Here is an 18,898-nt window from a genome sequence, read left to right as displayed (position 1 = left end):
AAGAATCAATATTTTTCATATATAACATCTTTATTATTCTTTGTAGTCCTCGCTAACTCCTTACTGATTTTATGGCATGACAACCTTCTGAAACTAAATTGAAACTAAAAGTGAAGTGAAAGTAGTAGTCATTATCTAGTAGAAGTAGTTGTAGTTATTATGACCAATAATAATTGTTGTCTACATGAATATTAATATAATATATGAGGGTTGGACAATAAGTGTGAGCCAGTGTCAAGGGTAGTTCCATATAATCCAAGCCGAAAACTCCCTAGAAAACGAACATCTTCCTGAAAAATCTGTTCAGCTTGATGAGGATGTCCTGCAAACCCTGGTGGAACAAAATCCCTTGTAACTCTTAAAAAACTAGCAGAGAATGAAGGGAAATATATTTTAGATTAAGAAAGAATTTTGTTTATCTTAATTAAATTAAAAATATAAAATATTATAATGGTAAAAGTCAGTTTGTTAAATTTTATTCAAAATGAAGTAAGATGAAAAATAAGCGTCAGTGAAAAGAATCTAAAGGGACAGGGTTCGTAGCGGTCCTTATAAGTGCTTATAAGTCCTTATATTTAAAATAAAATATAAAAGCCCTTATAGGTGCTTACTTTTTTAAAGCCCTTATTTTTTTGTTTTTAGTGCTTTTTTTTTTTTTTTTTTGCTTTTAGTGCTTTTTTTTTTTAATGAACGCGCTGTTTTTCCCGGTACCAAAGCCGAAACTAAATAAACAACTTTTCTTCCTAATATGGAATGTCAGATGGTGAATCATACTCCCGGAAATAGCTTTTCCCCTTTCTCTGCATTAACATAACCTTTGGTGTGCACGAAGAGTACAGACAGGTGCCCGTCGTTCTATTGGTCAAAGAAATGCGAAAGCAGTAGAAAATTCCAGTACATTCGGCATTCTTTTCCTCCCACCCAAATACTACACACGTTTGAATTTCTATTAAGATCTTAATAATTTGCATTCTCAGTCCACTTGGTCAGTTCATATTCGTGTTTATTATGATCGTTATGCTTATATTATGAGCATATGTATGAAAGTTTATAATAACGTAGTTGCAGTAACTGCTGAAGTATAGTAAACTTTCAAAAATGGTTGTGTTTTAACACAGATTAGCTTTCTAAGGAATAATATTCGGAATGGCTTATGTAAAGTAATCGAGTAGTCAAAATAATTTTGTTTTTTTGGCCAATACATTATACAGTATGAAGATTGGGAGGTTCTCCCCTTTCTCCGCAAAATCTCGAATATTGAAACTGTTACAGTTCGCTGCAAAACAAGAAACGGACTTTTTTTTCTTTCTTTTTTTTTTTTTTTTGTCACTTTCCAATCTGGATTGAATAGGACTTAAAAGTTCTGCGGTCTACCAACCCAAGCGAAGAATGATTCTATTCCGGAAATTTAACGCTGTCTGTTGAAAATTAGAATGAAAAACACCCCAGTTATTTAGTTCTTTATTCTCCCAATAATGGCAGCTGTTGATTCCAATTGCGTAATATCATGTAGGGAAGAATTACGTCGCACGTATTGCGCAATAACGCTTGCGATATTTTGCAGAGATAATTAATTTTGATGTTCTGTCCGAGATTTGTTTATGAACACTTAAAAGACTGTCCGAATATTCGCCAATTTCCAAGTATGCGGGTTAGTTAAGCTTTTACTGTTAAAGGATGACTGCATGAAGCAAATTTCTGTCTTCTGATTTCAGAAATGTTCCTCTTTTTTACTTAAATTTCTTTGCTTGCAATATCTGTTAAGGGAAAACTGATATACAATGAAAATTTAGAAAATGTTCAGAATTTAGATTTAAATTATTTAAATATCAATATGAATGGAAAAATAAATTGTATTTATTATTAGGTTCCAAGTGAATACAATAAATATGCCTTATTATTATTTATTTTCTCTATTTTGAACTGAAATTTCATCATTAAATCTTGTAATATAGTTTAGTTCTGCATAGTTTTTTTTTTTTTTTTACTCTCATTATAAACTAGTTCTGTAAATTGAACTGTTATTTAAATTTTTTTTAAAAAAAAGGGTAATTATTTTCCATGGTTAAGGTAATGCTTATTCTCTCTTAATAAATATTGCATTTCTCATATTTTAAATTACAAGTCTAATTTTTAAGGTTATGCAGTTGTGTATAATGTAATTAGACAGGTGCTTATTTTTTTTCTTAAAATGTGCTTGAAAAGTGCTTATAGGTGCTTATTTTTTTAACTAAAATGTGGCTATGAACCCTGAGGGAGCAAAGTAGAATTATGCTGAGATTTGGCATTGTTATTGCTTTTAACCCTACACCAATTTTGAAGTCATTGCAGAACAATTTTGATACATAAGCAGTACCCATCACTTATTAAATTCTTTGGTTAAAGCCAAATATGTTCAAATTAGAAACTAGGAAATAAGAAACTAATGGGAACTAAAAGAAATACATATAAATCAGTAGGAAAACCATCATTTATTAAACTCATCTCAGCATCTCATTAAACTTAGATTGGCAAAAGAACTAATTCTTCAATAGCAAAATATCGTACTCGTACCTATCACAGTTTTTCCTAGTTCATCCATTTAATGTATTGTCAAGCATCGCGTTATTCAGGTATGCAGTGCTTCAATAAAAGAGGTTTTACCAAAATTTCCCTACTCCTCGGCCCCTGTATCTCTAAGACACTGTTCTAAGAGTTCTTTATCTGCACTGGACTTCAAAGGGGCAGAATTCCCAAATTTTAAGGTTAACAAAAAGCAGTCCTATAGAGTGTTTGTAAATGAATGAGGGCTCCTCCTCAAATATCAGCTGATAGGAGATGGAACTGCAATTTCTGTATTCCTTCTTTGAAGGTTTCCACATTCAAAATCATTCTTTTGGGATAAACATATTATGTTCTGAAAATCATAAAATTGCTTGTGTGCGTAACTTATAACATGTCAAAATGCCAAGTGAAAATACGTACAAATTCCAACATTCAACCTTTAATTTTAGGGCATTATAAAAGCTTTCAGATGTTATTACAGAAAGTACGTTCAGTAAATGATAAACAGAATTGAATTTTGTAAAAATGCAAGCACTTCGAAAGAGATAAGTAATCGATATATCTACTAGAAGTCATGCATATCATAGTCAACACAGAGATCTCTTAATGCCAGCTGAAAACTTTTAAAAATGTGGTTTCCATCAAAAATATCATCAAAAACATGATTATAATTATTTTCAAATGAATGTAAAATTTGTGTAAACAGTTTGATTTTAGGATTAATTAATAAATAAATTGCTAATTATTTACTTGAAAAGGTTAAAACTGATATTACAGTTTGGAATATGTAAATCACTATTTATTAAACTCAGGTGCTTAATAAACTCAAATATGTTTTGGAACAGAAGTAATTTTAATCAGCAGCAGGTACTTTATTTCTATAATTTTTTAGTTAAAAAAATAATTTTTGGAAGTGTCCTTGACAGAGTATCTTCTTTTAGGAAGTGTGCAAATTTTCGTAGATTATAATTCAGCCTTTTTTCATAAAAAGTATTTTAAAATAAATTAGAAGAAATTAGAAAATATAATTAGAAGAATAAATTAAAAAATAAATTAGAAGAAATGCTTGAAGTTTACTTAAATTTTGTAATATAAAAGAAGAAAGCAAAGGAGTTTAATTAAAAAAACAATGTTATCAAGTATAAATAAAATTTAGTTAGCATTATTATGAAACTAGAATTTTGACTGCCAATTAAAAAAAAAAATGCTTTCTTTCTTTTTGTCTAATTTTACAACAAAAATTGGCACTTTAACATAATTTGAAGCACTGAAACAAAAAATGAAAGCCATTTTAGGAAGGAACCCATTTGTGTCAAAATACGTATATTAGAACAATATCGTATATAAATCTAATATATATCCTATTATACTTTCAAGACATTTAAAATGCAAATTAAATTTAATTGATCAGCCAACTAAAACAGGAGATACATAAGTTTTTTTCTTATCTTCTCTTTCCTTTCTCTTTTTATTTTACTATACATCGTTATATTGTGTATTGTTTGTGTACTGTTTGTTCAGTAAATAAAATGATTATTGTGTAATTTCAATTATGTTTTTTCCATCTGCCCCCTGTTACCAGTCACAAAATATTTTATTATGATTAAATAATTTTTAAGGTATGTGGATTTCTTTTTTGGGATCAGTCATAGAGTAAGTATTTTAAAGAATTTTAAGATTAGTGTCATCATATGATTATGTGTTTGAGAAGAATGTGCAAAAGTGAATAAAACAAAAGGTCTTTTTTTATTTATTAATGTTCTAATAAATTAAATTTGTATCTTATGTCCTAGTTCTTGATTTTCTTTGATCATCATTCATGTAGATTAAGGACTCAATCCTCTTTTACCTTTCTTAACAAGAAAAAGGAAAAGAAGTGATGTTACTATGAAAAATTTTATCTTATAATCTAATTTAATAAAACTCGGGGAATTGCGTAGAATAGGTATAGGCAGTGCATGTAGTTTTTTTTTTAATTGATGCATGTTTTCATTTCCTGGTGTTTAACATACAATGTAAGTATCATTGTTATATTTGTGAACTTCAGAGAATTATCTTTAGTATGTAGTCTTTCTAATATTTGCATACTGATTTGTTTATTTCAGCCAGAAATGTTAGAATTACCAGATGACTTAGAAGCATGGCTGAAACCAGAAGAATCTGCTGCTTTGAAGTAATAACAATTTTTGTTTTGCATCTTTCACAACATATTAATGTACAGAAGATGCTTACACATTTCAAAAAAAATTGTAGGGTTGCTTAATTAAAGTTTAAAGAGTTTTTTTAAATGTTCAGTCTCATAGCCTTTATTGTGGACTGTAAGTCAGCATCATGATTCCCATGACAGAAGGGCTTTTCGTTAAATATCCAGGAGTTTTGGTTTCCATTCCTCTTCCACTACTTTCCGGAGTCCAACAGTCATGATGGAATTATGCTTAGAAAAAGCTTTTTCAAGACATCAAAATCACAATGGTTGATAGATGAAACATAAAAGAACTTGACTTTGCAGGAATGAGTTAAAAAGGTGTATATACAATACCTATAATTGGTCTCAAATTTTTAAAGAAGGCAGTGTTACTTTTCTAAGTATGATTTGTTGCTTTGTCTTGATGAAATTTCACTTTTTTGAAAAATCTCTGGGATAATGAAATGAAATTTCTTCTGTAACTATCATGTTGCAAGATTGATCAAAATCGAAACTAAATGAAAATCAAAGCATGGCATGAGATGGGTTTTATCTTCTTTTAATGAAAACTTTATGTAAGGTAGGCCAATTACAGCTTAAAAAGTAGAAACTGAATAGTTCCATCAAATATTTCTAACATTCAATTATATTGCTGATTGCAGTTCATATTCTAAGGCAAAAGGGACAGAATTACTCATCAAATTTTATGTAGTCGCATGTCCAGACAGGAAGGAGCAAAAGAGTCGAACGGATGGAATTGTAAAACCATCTTTTAGCAATACCATTTTTTAGTACTCATTTTGGGGTGAAATATTTTATGACTAACCCAAACAAGTACTAGATACGCTGTACTTATAATAATTTTACCACTATTCACAATGATGCTATGTCTGCAATCTTTCCATATGCAATCAATAATATTAGAACTCACGCCAAAAGAAAAAGGCCTCTGGCTGTGTCTTAAAATGCACAGTCTACCATACGTGAGGTCTAATTCACCTATATTGGATTCCCATATGTCTGCTCCCCGAGAAAGAAATAACGCTTGTTGGCCCAATCTACAGCTAAAACTAACAAAGAACTTCCGCTTTTAATACTTTACTGATTGAAAGTTGTCTGTGGTTGCTATTTCCGTCGATTTATGTTTTGTAGAATAAAAATAGAGAAAGACTTAAACAGTTAAATTCGAAAAAGAAAAAAAAAAAAAAAATTATTTAAAATAATAACAATCATAAGTAAAAATATAATATAAAGAACATTATTTGAAAGAAAGAACATGTGACTTTTTTTTTCACTCAGTGTAAAAAGGGAAAGCAAAATAAGTTGGCATATATTAAGGAGCATGCCAAGTGAACTATTGGTACAAACTGAAAAGATAGCGCCAAGATAAATTTTGGAATTTCTCCATAAATTTCGCATCAAATTTTACCAAATTTCATATTTAGGCATAATTCGAGTCGTAGAATCGAAATATGCAAAAAACATTGGCATGTTATTTCAGAAAAAGTACGTTTTTGTGTCAAAAGACCTATGTTAGAATAATGCTATATATAAACCTAAATATATATCTTAAGTCATGCTTTCGAGACATGAAAAACGCAGTTTGAATTTCGTCAATTGGCCCAGTGGAACGGGAGATACAGAACTGCCCCACTTTTTTTCTTCAGTGTACCTTGTCCGTTGGGCCAATTAAGAAGTATCACATATTTGTTTATATAACCCAGAATTTTTGGAACATTTTCTAAAGCTAAACGTATAGATCTGTTTATCTTGCAAAAAAGTGTAGGTACTTTTCTGTTAGTCAGGGGCAAGCAATGAATCACCAAATATAGCATTTTATTTCTTTAGTTTGTATTTCTTAAGTTTATGACTAAAAATAATTTTAAATTGAATGAGTTATTTATTTGTGAAAATTAGTTGTTTTGTTTTCAAAACTGTTTATATTGCTGGTTTGTTGTATGTTTGTCAGAATGAAAAATCTGATGCTGCAAGATTTGCAGTTGGCTAATATAAAATGACTACTTGCTATTTTTGAGGGTTTTGGCATCTTCGCTGATTCAAGATGTTATTTTTTTCTCCACTCAAACTTGTTTTTTAGTTAGGAGAAATTCCATGTAGTCATACTGTTAGAATTTTTAGCAAACGGACTCATCTGTAGTTTGAAATTTGCTGTGTGGGGCTTAATTTAATGTACTTAAGAGTAATTTTATGTTCAATCAGCTTTCCTATTGCTCTTGCTTTCAACTCGTACTTTCTTGCCACAGTGCAAATTGACAAGCATGCATGCATTCAAGTGAGGTAGAAAAAAGTTAAAGGAAGGCTTTTAGAGAGTGAAACTGGAGGATGTTCTGCCTGCCTGAAAGCCACATTGCTAACCTTGATTCTATAACAGTTAGAAATCTCTGGCGTTGAGTTATTCTTGCAATTAGGCTTCTTTGTGCTGACTTTCGAGTCAGAACCAGCTTGAGCAATAGTTAACCTGTGAAGCAGTTGGGCTATTTTTAATTTCATCAAATTTTAAGTTATTCATTAACTTTTGAGTTAGCCAGAAGTTTTGGCTTTTGTAAGCACAAGTTGGTGCAGACTGTAAACTTCATTTGAGTTAATAACGGGTTCTTTGCATCCTTCTCCTGGTTTTGCAGTACTTTAATGGACTTGGTGATAATTCACTGAACAATTTTCAACGTCGAGTACATTTTATGATAGCAAAGTAAGTTTCAGGCTTCCCTGCCTTGCGAAACTGAATCGCATTTACAGGTCCACTTTCCCTTCAGAAAAGGTGTTTGATTTTTTTTTTTCCTTTTTCATTTCAATTTATATACAGTTTTTGAAATTTTTGAAAAAAAGCCGCACTCTTGGCTTATACACATATTGTTGTATATACACTAAATTTTATTTTCCATATGGTAAGGATAGTGTCTAGATATTAATGGTAAAATAATGTCTTATTTTCTAGAAAATCTGTCTTGTTTGATGTGTAAGTACCCCAAAATAAGTGGAATTATGTTTAAGCAATTGTATTTTACCCTTGCATATCTTAATCTTCTTCAAAATGTTTTTTTTTTTTTTTTTTTTTTTTTTTAAATCAGCATTGATACTTTTTTCCAATGTTATGCACTTTGGAAGAAATGGAAACAGTTCTGAAACTTTAAATGAAGTCAACAAAGTAACTTTCCTTTGGCGTAGATTTTGAATAAAATTTGACCAATTTTAAGGGCAATCAGACACTGGTCCCTCTTTTTTCAGGAGTAAAAAAAAAGTTTGTAATTCAATCAGAAAATCATATAAACCTATGCAATGAAACCTGGTGAGCTGCTTCTAAAGAAGAGGTATTGTCTGATTGCCCTTGAAATTCATAAGCCAAATCAAATATCTTTTTTGCTGAATTCAAAATTTTGCATTGGTGTGTTTATTTTAAATTTGATTAGTTTTGAAACTATTGACACAATATTATTCAAAGTAGGTAATATATTTCCATGCACCTCATCTGCATAGCTTAATTGCTTTTTAGAGAACTTTCTTTATTGGTGGAAATAAAAAGAATTTGCATTGAAAAAGCAGATTTAATGAGCAGCATGAGGGAGATTCAAACATAGTGTTGTTCTGCAAGAATTTTTGGATTGAGAGAGTTTCTTCAGAAATCTGGTGAAGGGTCTTTCAGCGATTTGCATTAATGGCCTGCCATATTTTTCTGTGTTAACTTTATTTCTCCTCATCAGTTCAATATCCAAATCATAGTTATTTTCGTTGGGCATGTCAACATTATTCAGTCTAGGAAACCACTAGTACACTTGTGATTTATTCAAATATATTTAATAATCTGCAGAATCCTTAACACAGTTCTCAGCTACAACTTTACTCAGCAAAAGATTTCATGCATGCTGTTCTTTGTGGTCATACATCGCATAATGGCAGAGCACTGTAAGTAGAAACATACAGAAATACATACCAAAGAGGAAGCATTTTATTTAAACGTTTATTTTATTTTATTTAAACCATGTAGCGTTAGTTTAAGTAAAATGCTGGTGCTAGGAATCTTAAGGTTGGGTCCTAAGGTTAGTAAAATTTAGGTGTCAGAAATCCTAAGCTAGTAAGGCCTAGTAGTATAATCCTTAGTCTTGAAATGCTTGCAGTGTTTTCATTTGAATTATTTTGGGGGTAGCCCTACATATATGCTGAAAGAGATATGTATTTTATTGCTTTAATTAAATTGATATTATTATCATCTTAAATTTTATTGTATCAAATATAAATTTTATTTTCACTTAGGCCTATTTCAATTCCTAAAGAAAAGGTTGATTTCTTGACAACATTTTTCAAGAAGTTAAAGAGTAAAGAAGATGATAGCAGCACAACATCTCCTATAGACTTAGAAAATGAAAAGCCTGATGAAGATTGTGTAATAATTGAAGATGGGAATTCCACCCAAATAGAAGCTTTTGATATTGGGGGTACATTTATTAATGAAATTTTGATTAAATGTGAAATTGCATTTGCAATCTTTGTTTGACATAAGTTTTTAAAATCAATTTGAAAAGTTTGTAATTTTATTTCCTGATTCCTTTTTCTTCCATTTAGAAATTATATCAAGGGAAGATGTCAGACCTGTAGAGTTAAATGAAGCAGTAAGTTTTTGCTTTTTTGTGTAAATTAAGAAATATAAAATTATTAATATTAAAAATTTACCATTAAAACCAAATTTTCTATTTTTAGCAAGACATTCTGCTTCATAAAATCTGCAGAGCAAGGTTTTTTAAGGAGTTAAAAAAACTCTGGGATAACATTGATATTGAATCCCGAAATTCATTGCCAAAGAAGCTGACAGCAAAAAGAATTCAATTTATAGAAAATTTGTTGTCCCAGTTAAAGCAAAATGTGACTCAAACAAAGAAGTTACAGCTAGAAAAGCAAAGAAAATTATTTAAAATTATCTCTCTTGTTCAATTGGCAGGGTTTAAATTTGCAAAACGTTTAGGTTTAGTTAAAAATGAAGAACACTATCTGACTTTCCATGTAGAAAAGCTGAAGTTGAATTCTCCATTGAAACTTGTGAAACCAATTAAGACATTCAGTGAATTGTCAAGTTCTGTCATCAACAAGATAGAAACAGTAAAAACAATAAGTAAATTGCAAGATCCTCCAGTTAACACTGCAAAATCAACTAAGAAATTAAATAAATTACCAAGGAGGGCACTCCAAAGATGCGAAGCAATCAAGACAGTAAATAAACTGCGCGAACTGTATGAAGAAATATATGAGGAACTGAAACAGAAAAATTATTTAAAGAAATGCCGTAAATTAAAAAAGATCTATGAAAGCCGAATACATGAAATTGAGCAAGTAAAGCGGAATGGTGAAAAAGAAACTGCTAAAAAATTGATATCTTGTACTTCTAAAGCTCTTTTGATGATATTATATAATTTATAAACAATTTTAAAAATTGTATTTATGAAATTGTTAATCTATTTTCATATTACTAAGAACAGAGATGTAAAAATAAAATTTAAAAACTTCGTAGGACCGACCATCTATATCAATGGTTCTCAACCTTTTTTCCCCATGCAGTCCTTTCGCTATTGCAAGATGATCATTCTTCCCTCTCCTTTCTGAAACTAAGAAAATACATGTATATTTATTAAAATTTATTAAAATTAGATTTCTTTAATGTGCTTTATAAATTAAACAAGGAAAAATATAGCAAATATTGCCCTAACATGAATAAAAGTAACTTTTTTTATATTCATAAACTAAGAAACTTTTTTCTCCTGTAAGAACTGTTTATGCTGCTTTTATTTTTTTAGCATACTTTTATATTAAATGAATTTTATTTTAATAACATTGTTAAATATTATTAATTATTAAAATTACTTATGAAATTTCAGGTGCTATAAATAATGTAAATACTATTCAAGAACATAGCTAGAGTTTATCATGTCTAACAATAATGTACTGAACATGGTGTAAAGTGTAGACAGAGATATTAAGTCAAAATAAAGTACCCTGATTTAACATAACTAGGTATTCATTTTCATAAATATGCACTGGGAAATGTACTTTTAACATAAATCCAGTATATAAGTTATAATTAGTCCAGCGTTTTCGATGTAAAAATTGAAACAAATGGATAAAGTTAAGGTAAAATATCTAGCTTTTATTGTGAGCAAAACATACTAGTTGTACATAGTTACATGTTGTAGTTAAAACATATGGTGGCTTGTCTGAATATGAGAACTGAAGAAACAACAAAATAACATACCTGACTAAAATTATTTAATTTCACAATGTGCGAGGAGGACCCACCTCAATAATAATTTTGAATTCTTAACATTTAGTTTAACTGGTTGCATGATGCACAGTGAGACAAAAGTTCACGGGGAATCCAAATTACATAACATCCCGCATGGGCTGTTTAAATCTGTAAGAACAAAAGTAAAGTGTAAGAGGTTAAATTAGACTAAAGTATCGGTGGGCTATCCATCAAATTTTCCGCCCTGGACTGCCCAGCTGGGGGGGGGGAGGAAACAGATAACTAATTTAAGTTCTTAAACAAAATTAAAAGCTAGCCAAACTTCACTTTAAAGGATAAAAAGATTAGCGCTACTAAATTTAAAGTTAACCAATTAGAGTTTAAAGAAAAAAAATTAACTTGCAACAATTACTTCAAACTGAACAAATAAAATCAAATGAATAAAATTCAATTACTGACAAAACTGAATTAAGAAGCAGTAAGTAACTGATAAATTTAAATTAAGAAACAATATTACATAACATTCATTATCTTCAGAAAAAATATATTTAAAAACACTATTTTTTGATCATAAACTTTAATAAATCAGTATACATGTAAATATAACAAAATCCTCTCTTTACTCTAATTGTAATAATATTCAGATGTGTCAAAATAAATAAATGCTGCATTTATTTAAATATGTATTAAATCTTTTCTCTTCTATCTTTAAAATTTAACCATTCAGCATAAATGTGATCTAAATTTATACTGTTTCCACTAATTAAATATGATTTTACTCGCATTAACTTGTCTAAGTGAACTTCTTTCAAATAATTTCTTTACTTTTTATTCAGTTCATTAGCGTTAAACCTTCACAACCAACACTAGAAATAAAAATGTACTGCTATTATTGCTGTCAAATCAACTCTGGCTATTCCTGTTCGGAAATCTTCAAGGAAATCTTTTTCTAAATGAGAGCAAAATAAATTTATAAAAGTTAGCATCGAATTAGTGTAGGTTTCAGCATCTTCTCCCTCAGCTTTACAGAGAAGAATTTTCGCTTTATTACTGTAAGTAACGCTGAGAATTACACTGTAATAATTCAGAGAATAGCATATTCCTTATGTAACTAGCAGGTTTTCTGTTCCCTTTGCCATGTAAATGAAACATGTCTTGATCATAGAATGCAGGTCTGCCCACAAGATCATCTACGCTAAATTTCATTCATTTAAATTTTTGGCAGTGCCCATGCTTTGTCAGATTTCTAAGACTTGAACTGCAGAAGTTTGGGTTATATACGCCATAATTTTCCTTCCATGGCTGTTGGCATAGTGCATGGATTTTGTGAATCTTCAAGGTTAAATGGCACAAATGTTTTTTTGTCATGCCAATTATTGACTTCTGCTTAGTTGTTGACTTGGACAAATGTCAGAACTTTTGCACTTTTTCCTCAAAACAAGCTATCCCTGCCTTTAAACCGTTTCATTTGGTTTGTGACATTGTCATAGTGAGATGCATTTTTAGCAAATTAGATTCAGAAATGTGTCTAAATAAGGATTACTAATAGATCTTTTGCATGTTCAATCTATTATAGAGATCGGCAAAACTGCTCCTTTAAGGGATCAGAGTAGAACCTTTCACTCGCTGAAGACTCAGGTGATAAACACACTTGTAACAGGCACCTGGGTGGCAGAAGCACATCCTGTGTACAACACGTAACAAAGCACATATCTTCTCTGGCATAACATGAAACGTAAAGTTCGTAAGTGAGAATAAATCTCGTGCATTGCGTAGGAAGAGTCTTCGCATATGCAGTCAGTCCGGCTAACTATGTCTGGTGGTAATATAGCAAATTAACTACTGTCTCAACAATAAAAGCAATTATAGACATAACTTGCGATACTGCAAGCTAGCGTCAGGAAGGCAAGAGGCATAGAAACTGAAGATTTCTGTTTGATGGGGGTGGAGCACGCTGGTCAGTCGTCTGTTGGCCAATGGCAAACCTAGAAAGGAAGTGCATCTACTTGCAAATTAGGCATTGGTTGGGGGGGTGGCTAATTATAAAATTTGCTTTACAATTTAACTTAGTAATTTATTTTACATTAATTGGTAGTAAAAGTATCATGAAGTAAAATGTGGCCTAAACGACTATTGAGTTAAGATAATTAAATTTGGATTACAGAATTAAAAATGAGATTAACTTAAGTACAGTATAAGCTGGAGTTGAGAGCAAATTACATTAGTGACTCCTAGATGACGCCACAGTTGCTATGTAGACTTGGATTAGTTAGATCTTTTATCCATAGATGGCGACACATTTGGCATAAATTTTAACCTGGGTTAAAAATGACAGAAAAAAAGTTAATTCGTGAGAGAATTAGGAGATTGCGGGGTAAAAGTGCATAGACATCACAATTACAACATACATATTATGCATTTAAGTGCATTAAGACTGCTTCCAGTTTTTTTCTGTTGTCTCTATCCAGATAGTTGTAGTTCAATTGAGGTATAGGGCTGTTATTGACTTTATAAATATTTCTGAAATTTTTTTTTAGCAAAACGAACATTTATCTTATCCACATCTAGTTCATGGTGGATAGTATCGTTCCTTATAAACCAGGTGCAACAGCCATCTGTCGTAAAGTGACATTCTGAATTTGCTGGATTTTTTTCATAGTGGAATCACATACAAAACCCCAGACTGGACAGGCGTACTTAATGATAGGTTGCAGTATGGATTTGTATACAAGAATTTTATTCTCAATAGATAAACCTGAATTTCAGCAATTAAGGGTTTGAGTAAAGCTTTAGTACCTCGAAACTTATTTAAAGTACACTCACTTCCAAAAGTTAAGCACGGAGAGGAAAATGCTAATTTCCGGAAGTCAAACAGAATTGAAGAGGATGCAATTCGCTGCAGAGGTAGATGGAAGTATGCAAATATGTTAGGTAACAGCCAATCGCGCTTTCATGTCAAGAAATATGCAAAAAAGGCAGTCTTATTAAGGAGCCAGCTTTATGAAGGGTTACAGAAGTTAATTGTAAGTGCTGATAGGTGTTTAAAACTTTCGTACAATTTGTTTTCACGACGTATGTGTTTCTATGACTTCCAGAAGATGAATGGAAGACTCTGAGCACTGGCGGGCTGTGGGGCGCATTGAAGCAGGACAGTCGATCACAGATGTTGCTCTTTTCTTCGGCGTTCATCATTCTGTAATATAATGTTTATGGAAACAATTCCAAACCACACAGACAGTTGTCCGAAGGCCCATAGCCGGTCGCCCAAGAGTTACAACCCCCGCGGAAGATCGATATATTGCTATTGTAGCCAAGCGGAATCGCAGAGCGACCTCCACACGTGTGACATCTATGGTTACAGCTTCCATTGGTAAGGCGATATCTGCAGCTACTGTACGCCGAAGATTACAAATGAGTGGACTGTATGCCCAAGTTTGTGTTCCTCTATTCGTCCAATCAAGAGGGACACGATTACAGTGGTGCCGGGAATATATCAATCGGAATGTGTCTGACTGGAGCAATGTCATGTTTACTGATGAGTCAAGATTTGTTCTGGAGCCAGATGACAAGCGTATAAGGATATGGAGTGAACAACAAACACGCAATCAGTCCCAAAACATCACACATTTCGAGGTGAAAGCATTTTGGTGTGGGCAGGGATTTCATTAGGATACCGCACTGACCTGCACATCTTTAAACGGGTTCTTTGACGGCTGTACGGTATCGAGATGAAGTTCTAGAACCCATTGTGAGATTGTACGCTGCAGCAGTTGGCACTAATTTTGTTTTGTCCCAATAGAGCCGACATCGTCGATGACTACCTCGAGAGTGAAGGGATTGCGCGTATGGTGTGGCCAGCATATTCGCCCGACTTTAATCCCATTGAAAAATCTTTGGGATGCTCTCGGTCGTGCTGTATCTTCACGTTTCCCACCTCTAGCCACTCTTATTGAGCTGGAAACTGCTCTACAAGAAGAATGGCGATTGCTTAATTCTGCGGTGGTTGACCACCTAATTGAAATATGGTCATAAGGTGTAAACTTTGTGTACAGGTGAGGGGGGATCACATGCTCTATTAATGTCCTTTTTTTCATTTTATGTTGTTTATTTTCACTTTATACATAATTCTGTTTAGGTCTCCAGTATGTCATTATCTGATAACTTACAAAAATTTAATATTGTTTTCATTTCTGTATATAATTATTGATTTTGTTTTATGCATATATATATGCTACTTTCCTGCCGAATTTTGTGTCAGTCAAAGCAGTATTTGTTGATTTTTTGCATTTTACATCTTCGTGCTTAACTTTTGGAAGTGAGTGTATATGTTACGTGTTAAAGGTGCAAGTGAGTCTTTGGTCTAAAATGACACCGAGGTATTAACTTGCTTGGCCCAGAGAATGCTGATATCATATGTCTTGAGGGTGATATCCCGGTCGATATTTCTTTTATTTGTGAAGTAGACAGCTTCTGATTTTTCTACATTTGTCTTGAATTTCCATTTAATCATCGAGGACTCTAGTGCTTGGATGCGTTCTTGTAATGTTTGTACGACTGCGGCCATAGACGCGTTTTGATGTAGGATTGCAGTATCATCTGCATATAATGCTAGTGTAATGAGGGGGTTGTGGGGTATGTCGTTCATATAAATTGAAAAAGGGTAGGTGAAAGTAAACTACAGGATGATCAGCGAATAAGCCCTGATTTCAAATCTCTACAACAAAGATCGATAGAATTATGCGGTAAACTGTATGTTCATTAGGAAAACTGTAAAAATGGTGTACAAAAGTTTAGAAAATTTAGTTATGAAATTCGTTAACAGATGGCACTCTGCGCTGAAAACTCTCTCTGAAAGGAGTAAAAAAAACAAAGTGAAGCAGCCTCTGCAATCAAAATATAATTTTTTCAAAATGTTCACTGTTCGAAACAATGAGGTGGCGTAAACGAACAATGAAATTTGACATCACATCTTGCAAGGTCTCAACGGAAATGGAATCACATGCAACACCAATCAACGATTCAAGCTCATCTAGAGTAGCGGCATTGTTTCGATAGACAGTGCCTTTCAATGCGCCCCACGGAAAGAAGTCACAAGGACTCAGATCGGGAGAATATGGAGGCCAAGCTATTCCTGTGTCAGTAAATTGCGGATAATCTAACACAGTTACTCTATTTCCAATGTATTCATGAAGAAAGCGAAAAACTTTATCTGTTCGATGTGGTCGAGCCCCATCTTGCATGAATCAGTCGATACCTGGTCGATTCTCCAACGCTAGTTGAGTGCTGACAAATTCTTCCAAAATTGTAACGTAACGTTCGGTAGTTATCGTTTCTCGTACAAAAAATGGTCCGATAATGCCTCTGGCGCATTTCGCAGCCCATGCAGTAACTTTAGGCGAATGCAATGCTTTCTCTTCACACAAATGAGGATTTTCGATACCCGAAAATATCCAGTTTTCTTTATTAACAATTCCATTCAAATGAAAATGTGCCTCATCTGTGAACCAGATGCAGCTCACATCAAATTTGTCGTTGTCAACCATTGTTAAAATCTGATTCGCAAAGTCAACCCTTTGTTGCACAGCTTTCATGGGTATGGCTCTGAAGCCATCCGTCGGATGCTTTTTCTAGGATTTTGCTGAACTATTCCAGAAACTTTGGCTGCATTTTCAGGAGTGACTACAGTTTGCCTAGGCCCAACATTTTCCTTTCGATCATCAGCACGCTGCCAGTCCGTTCAAATTTTGCGAAGATCATGCGAATAGTTTTCACATCGGGTCCAACTAGAACAGTGAATCGGTTTTGAAAACCGCGACGTGTTGCCGTAGGAATGTGTTCTAATTGGTGAAATTCAATTACAAAAAAAAAAAAAAAAAAAAAAAAAAAAAAAAAACACGTTGTTCAATGGAATACATTATTTGACTTTCTATGTTAGCCTTTTTTCACTAGCCAACAGTCGTACTGATCACTTTCGAATTCAAAGCACATTTTTAAAGGCTATTGATAGGTCATCTATGTGTAAAACCAGTGGATGTGCCAAAATCCGCAATCGCATTTATTACAAAATCAGGCGTTTTTGTCCTTTTGAGAATACCGTTTGACTTATGCAGAGCTCCCGCCACATAGGTCATTTCATAGTTTCATGGATACTGTACTAAGAACTGTCCTCGGAAAGAGTGCTTTTATTTATCAAGATGATGTAATTTTATCTTGCGAGACTATAGACGAAAATATTAGGAATTTACACGAAGTAGGTTCGCTTCTAGACGACGCAGGAATAAAAATAAGGCATTAAAATTTACATTCGCGATCAATAAACTTCTTTACTTAATCTATAAGATATCGTAGAAAAGAATTGAGACATAGAATTCCGAAGTAGTTGCAACAAAAAATTATGCTTCACAAAATACAGCAAAAAAGGTCAACCTCATTTTTGGGTTTGTGTTCTATTTATACCTATTTTATCAGGGACTTTGCAAAGATAGCCTAACGGCAGTTAAAATCAAAAATAAAGCCAGATTTATTGGGTCGGCCGAAGCAAACATAGCTTTCGAAAATCTTAAAGATACGTAAATTCAAGTGCCAGTTTTGCCAGATCGCCATTTTGATATAATAACTTCAATTTTTGAGAGCGCTATCTGTTAACGATTTTCGTAACTAAATTTTCTAAACTTTTGTACACCATTTTTACAGTTTTGCTAATAAACGTACAGTTTACCGCATAATTCTATCGATCTTTGTTGTAGAGATATTTAATTTTGAAATCAGGGCTTATTCGCTGATCACCTTGTGGTAATCCAGCAAGGGTTACTTTTCGTGTTGAGTGAATATTGTTATAACGAACGACAAAGTTTCTCTCGTAAAGATAGGAATGGATGAGGTTAATGATGTAATCTGGGAAACCCAGAGTGAGTGATTAATTTGTATCTGAGACCCTGTAACCGAGCACAGTCAAAAGCTTTCGAAAGATCGAGAGAGCTCCAGTGATGAGTTTTTTTCTTTAGACCGTCTGCAATCATCTTTGCCACAGGATACAGTTTGTGGGTGGTGGACTGCTTTCGTCTAAATCCATATTGCTGCTGAATTATGATGATGTTTTCCTGCAAGAAATCCTGCATTCTGATTTTTCGTAGAGTCGATAAGAGGCTTGTAGGAAGCAGCAAGGGTTAGATCCATACCCGACTTCACAGAATAGGAGAGATAATCCCTGTCTTCCAATTGGCTGGGAAATACTGTAGCTTGGTCATAGTTTTTTGAATTTGCATAACATCTTTGGTTCCATTTCTTTGATGGTTTTGCATATTTGCTGGGAACTGATGCAGCTTGGTCATAGCGTTGATTTTGTGAATTTGCATAACATCTTTGGTCCCATTTATTAGTCCAAAGCGGCTTTGTCCCTGAAGGACTATTGTTTTCGTTTTTTGATTTTGCGTTGGTTCACTATAAATGCACGTCCCATTTTTCAAACTGTTGCCACCAAATGTTAGAGTCCTGCATTATATTTGAAAAAATTAAATAATGAAAAACCTTCATAAATGTATGTATATTTCTCGCATTGTGATAAAACAGCGGTACATAGAGCCATCGAATTTGGAATGACGTAATACTACTGCGAATATAGGCATGTGGAAGCTCAATTTTGGAATTTGTTTTATTATCGATTTCAAATTTTGTAAATCTTTAACGAATTTTTGATTAACAAACTCAAGGATTTCAAAGCGAGCAATGGCAACATTGTACAGAAAAAACATTTTTATCTTCAGCACGTGAGACTGCGCATCGGAAATTCTAAAGATATGCTCAATTTAAAACTATTTTGCGATATTGCTCTTGAATTGAATTTTATGGTTTAAGTGCGAAAAACGTTATATTTAATAAATAAAGGTAACAGACAAAATGTTAAAAAAACGCCCCTTTAGACG

At 32.7% G+C, this 18,898-nt stretch overlaps 1 protein-coding gene across 2 annotated transcripts in view; it reads left to right on the top strand.

Annotated features, from left to right (window-relative positions):
• The window catches only part of LOC146997769 (uncharacterized), a 71,838-nt gene extending 61,095 nt beyond the window's left edge, over positions 1 to 10,743 (top strand). For both annotated transcript variants that reach the window (XM_085815864.1, XM_085815863.1), the window contains 4 exons: positions 4,650 to 4,717; positions 8,999 to 9,180; positions 9,308 to 9,354; positions 9,443 to 10,743. In XM_085815864.1, the coding sequence (XP_085671990.1) occupies positions 4,650 to 4,717; positions 8,999 to 9,180; positions 9,308 to 9,354; positions 9,443 to 10,156 (1,011 nt within the window). In that variant the 3' untranslated portion in view covers positions 10,157 to 10,743. The remainder of the gene's footprint in view (positions 1 to 4,649; positions 4,718 to 8,998; positions 9,181 to 9,307; positions 9,355 to 9,442) is intronic.
• Positions 10,744 to 18,898: the final 8,155 nt, after the last annotated feature.

The sequence above is a fragment of the Stegodyphus dumicola genome, chromosome 4 (assembly GCF_044657685.1).
Source record: "Stegodyphus dumicola isolate Sdum_Otavi_A_Nest chromosome 4, ASM4465768v1".
In the NCBI taxonomy this organism is placed as follows: Eukaryota; Metazoa; Arthropoda; class Arachnida; order Araneae; family Eresidae; genus Stegodyphus; species Stegodyphus dumicola.
The sequence above is the reverse complement of the archived record's forward strand: the minus strand, read 5'-3'. Positions and strand labels throughout refer to the sequence as shown.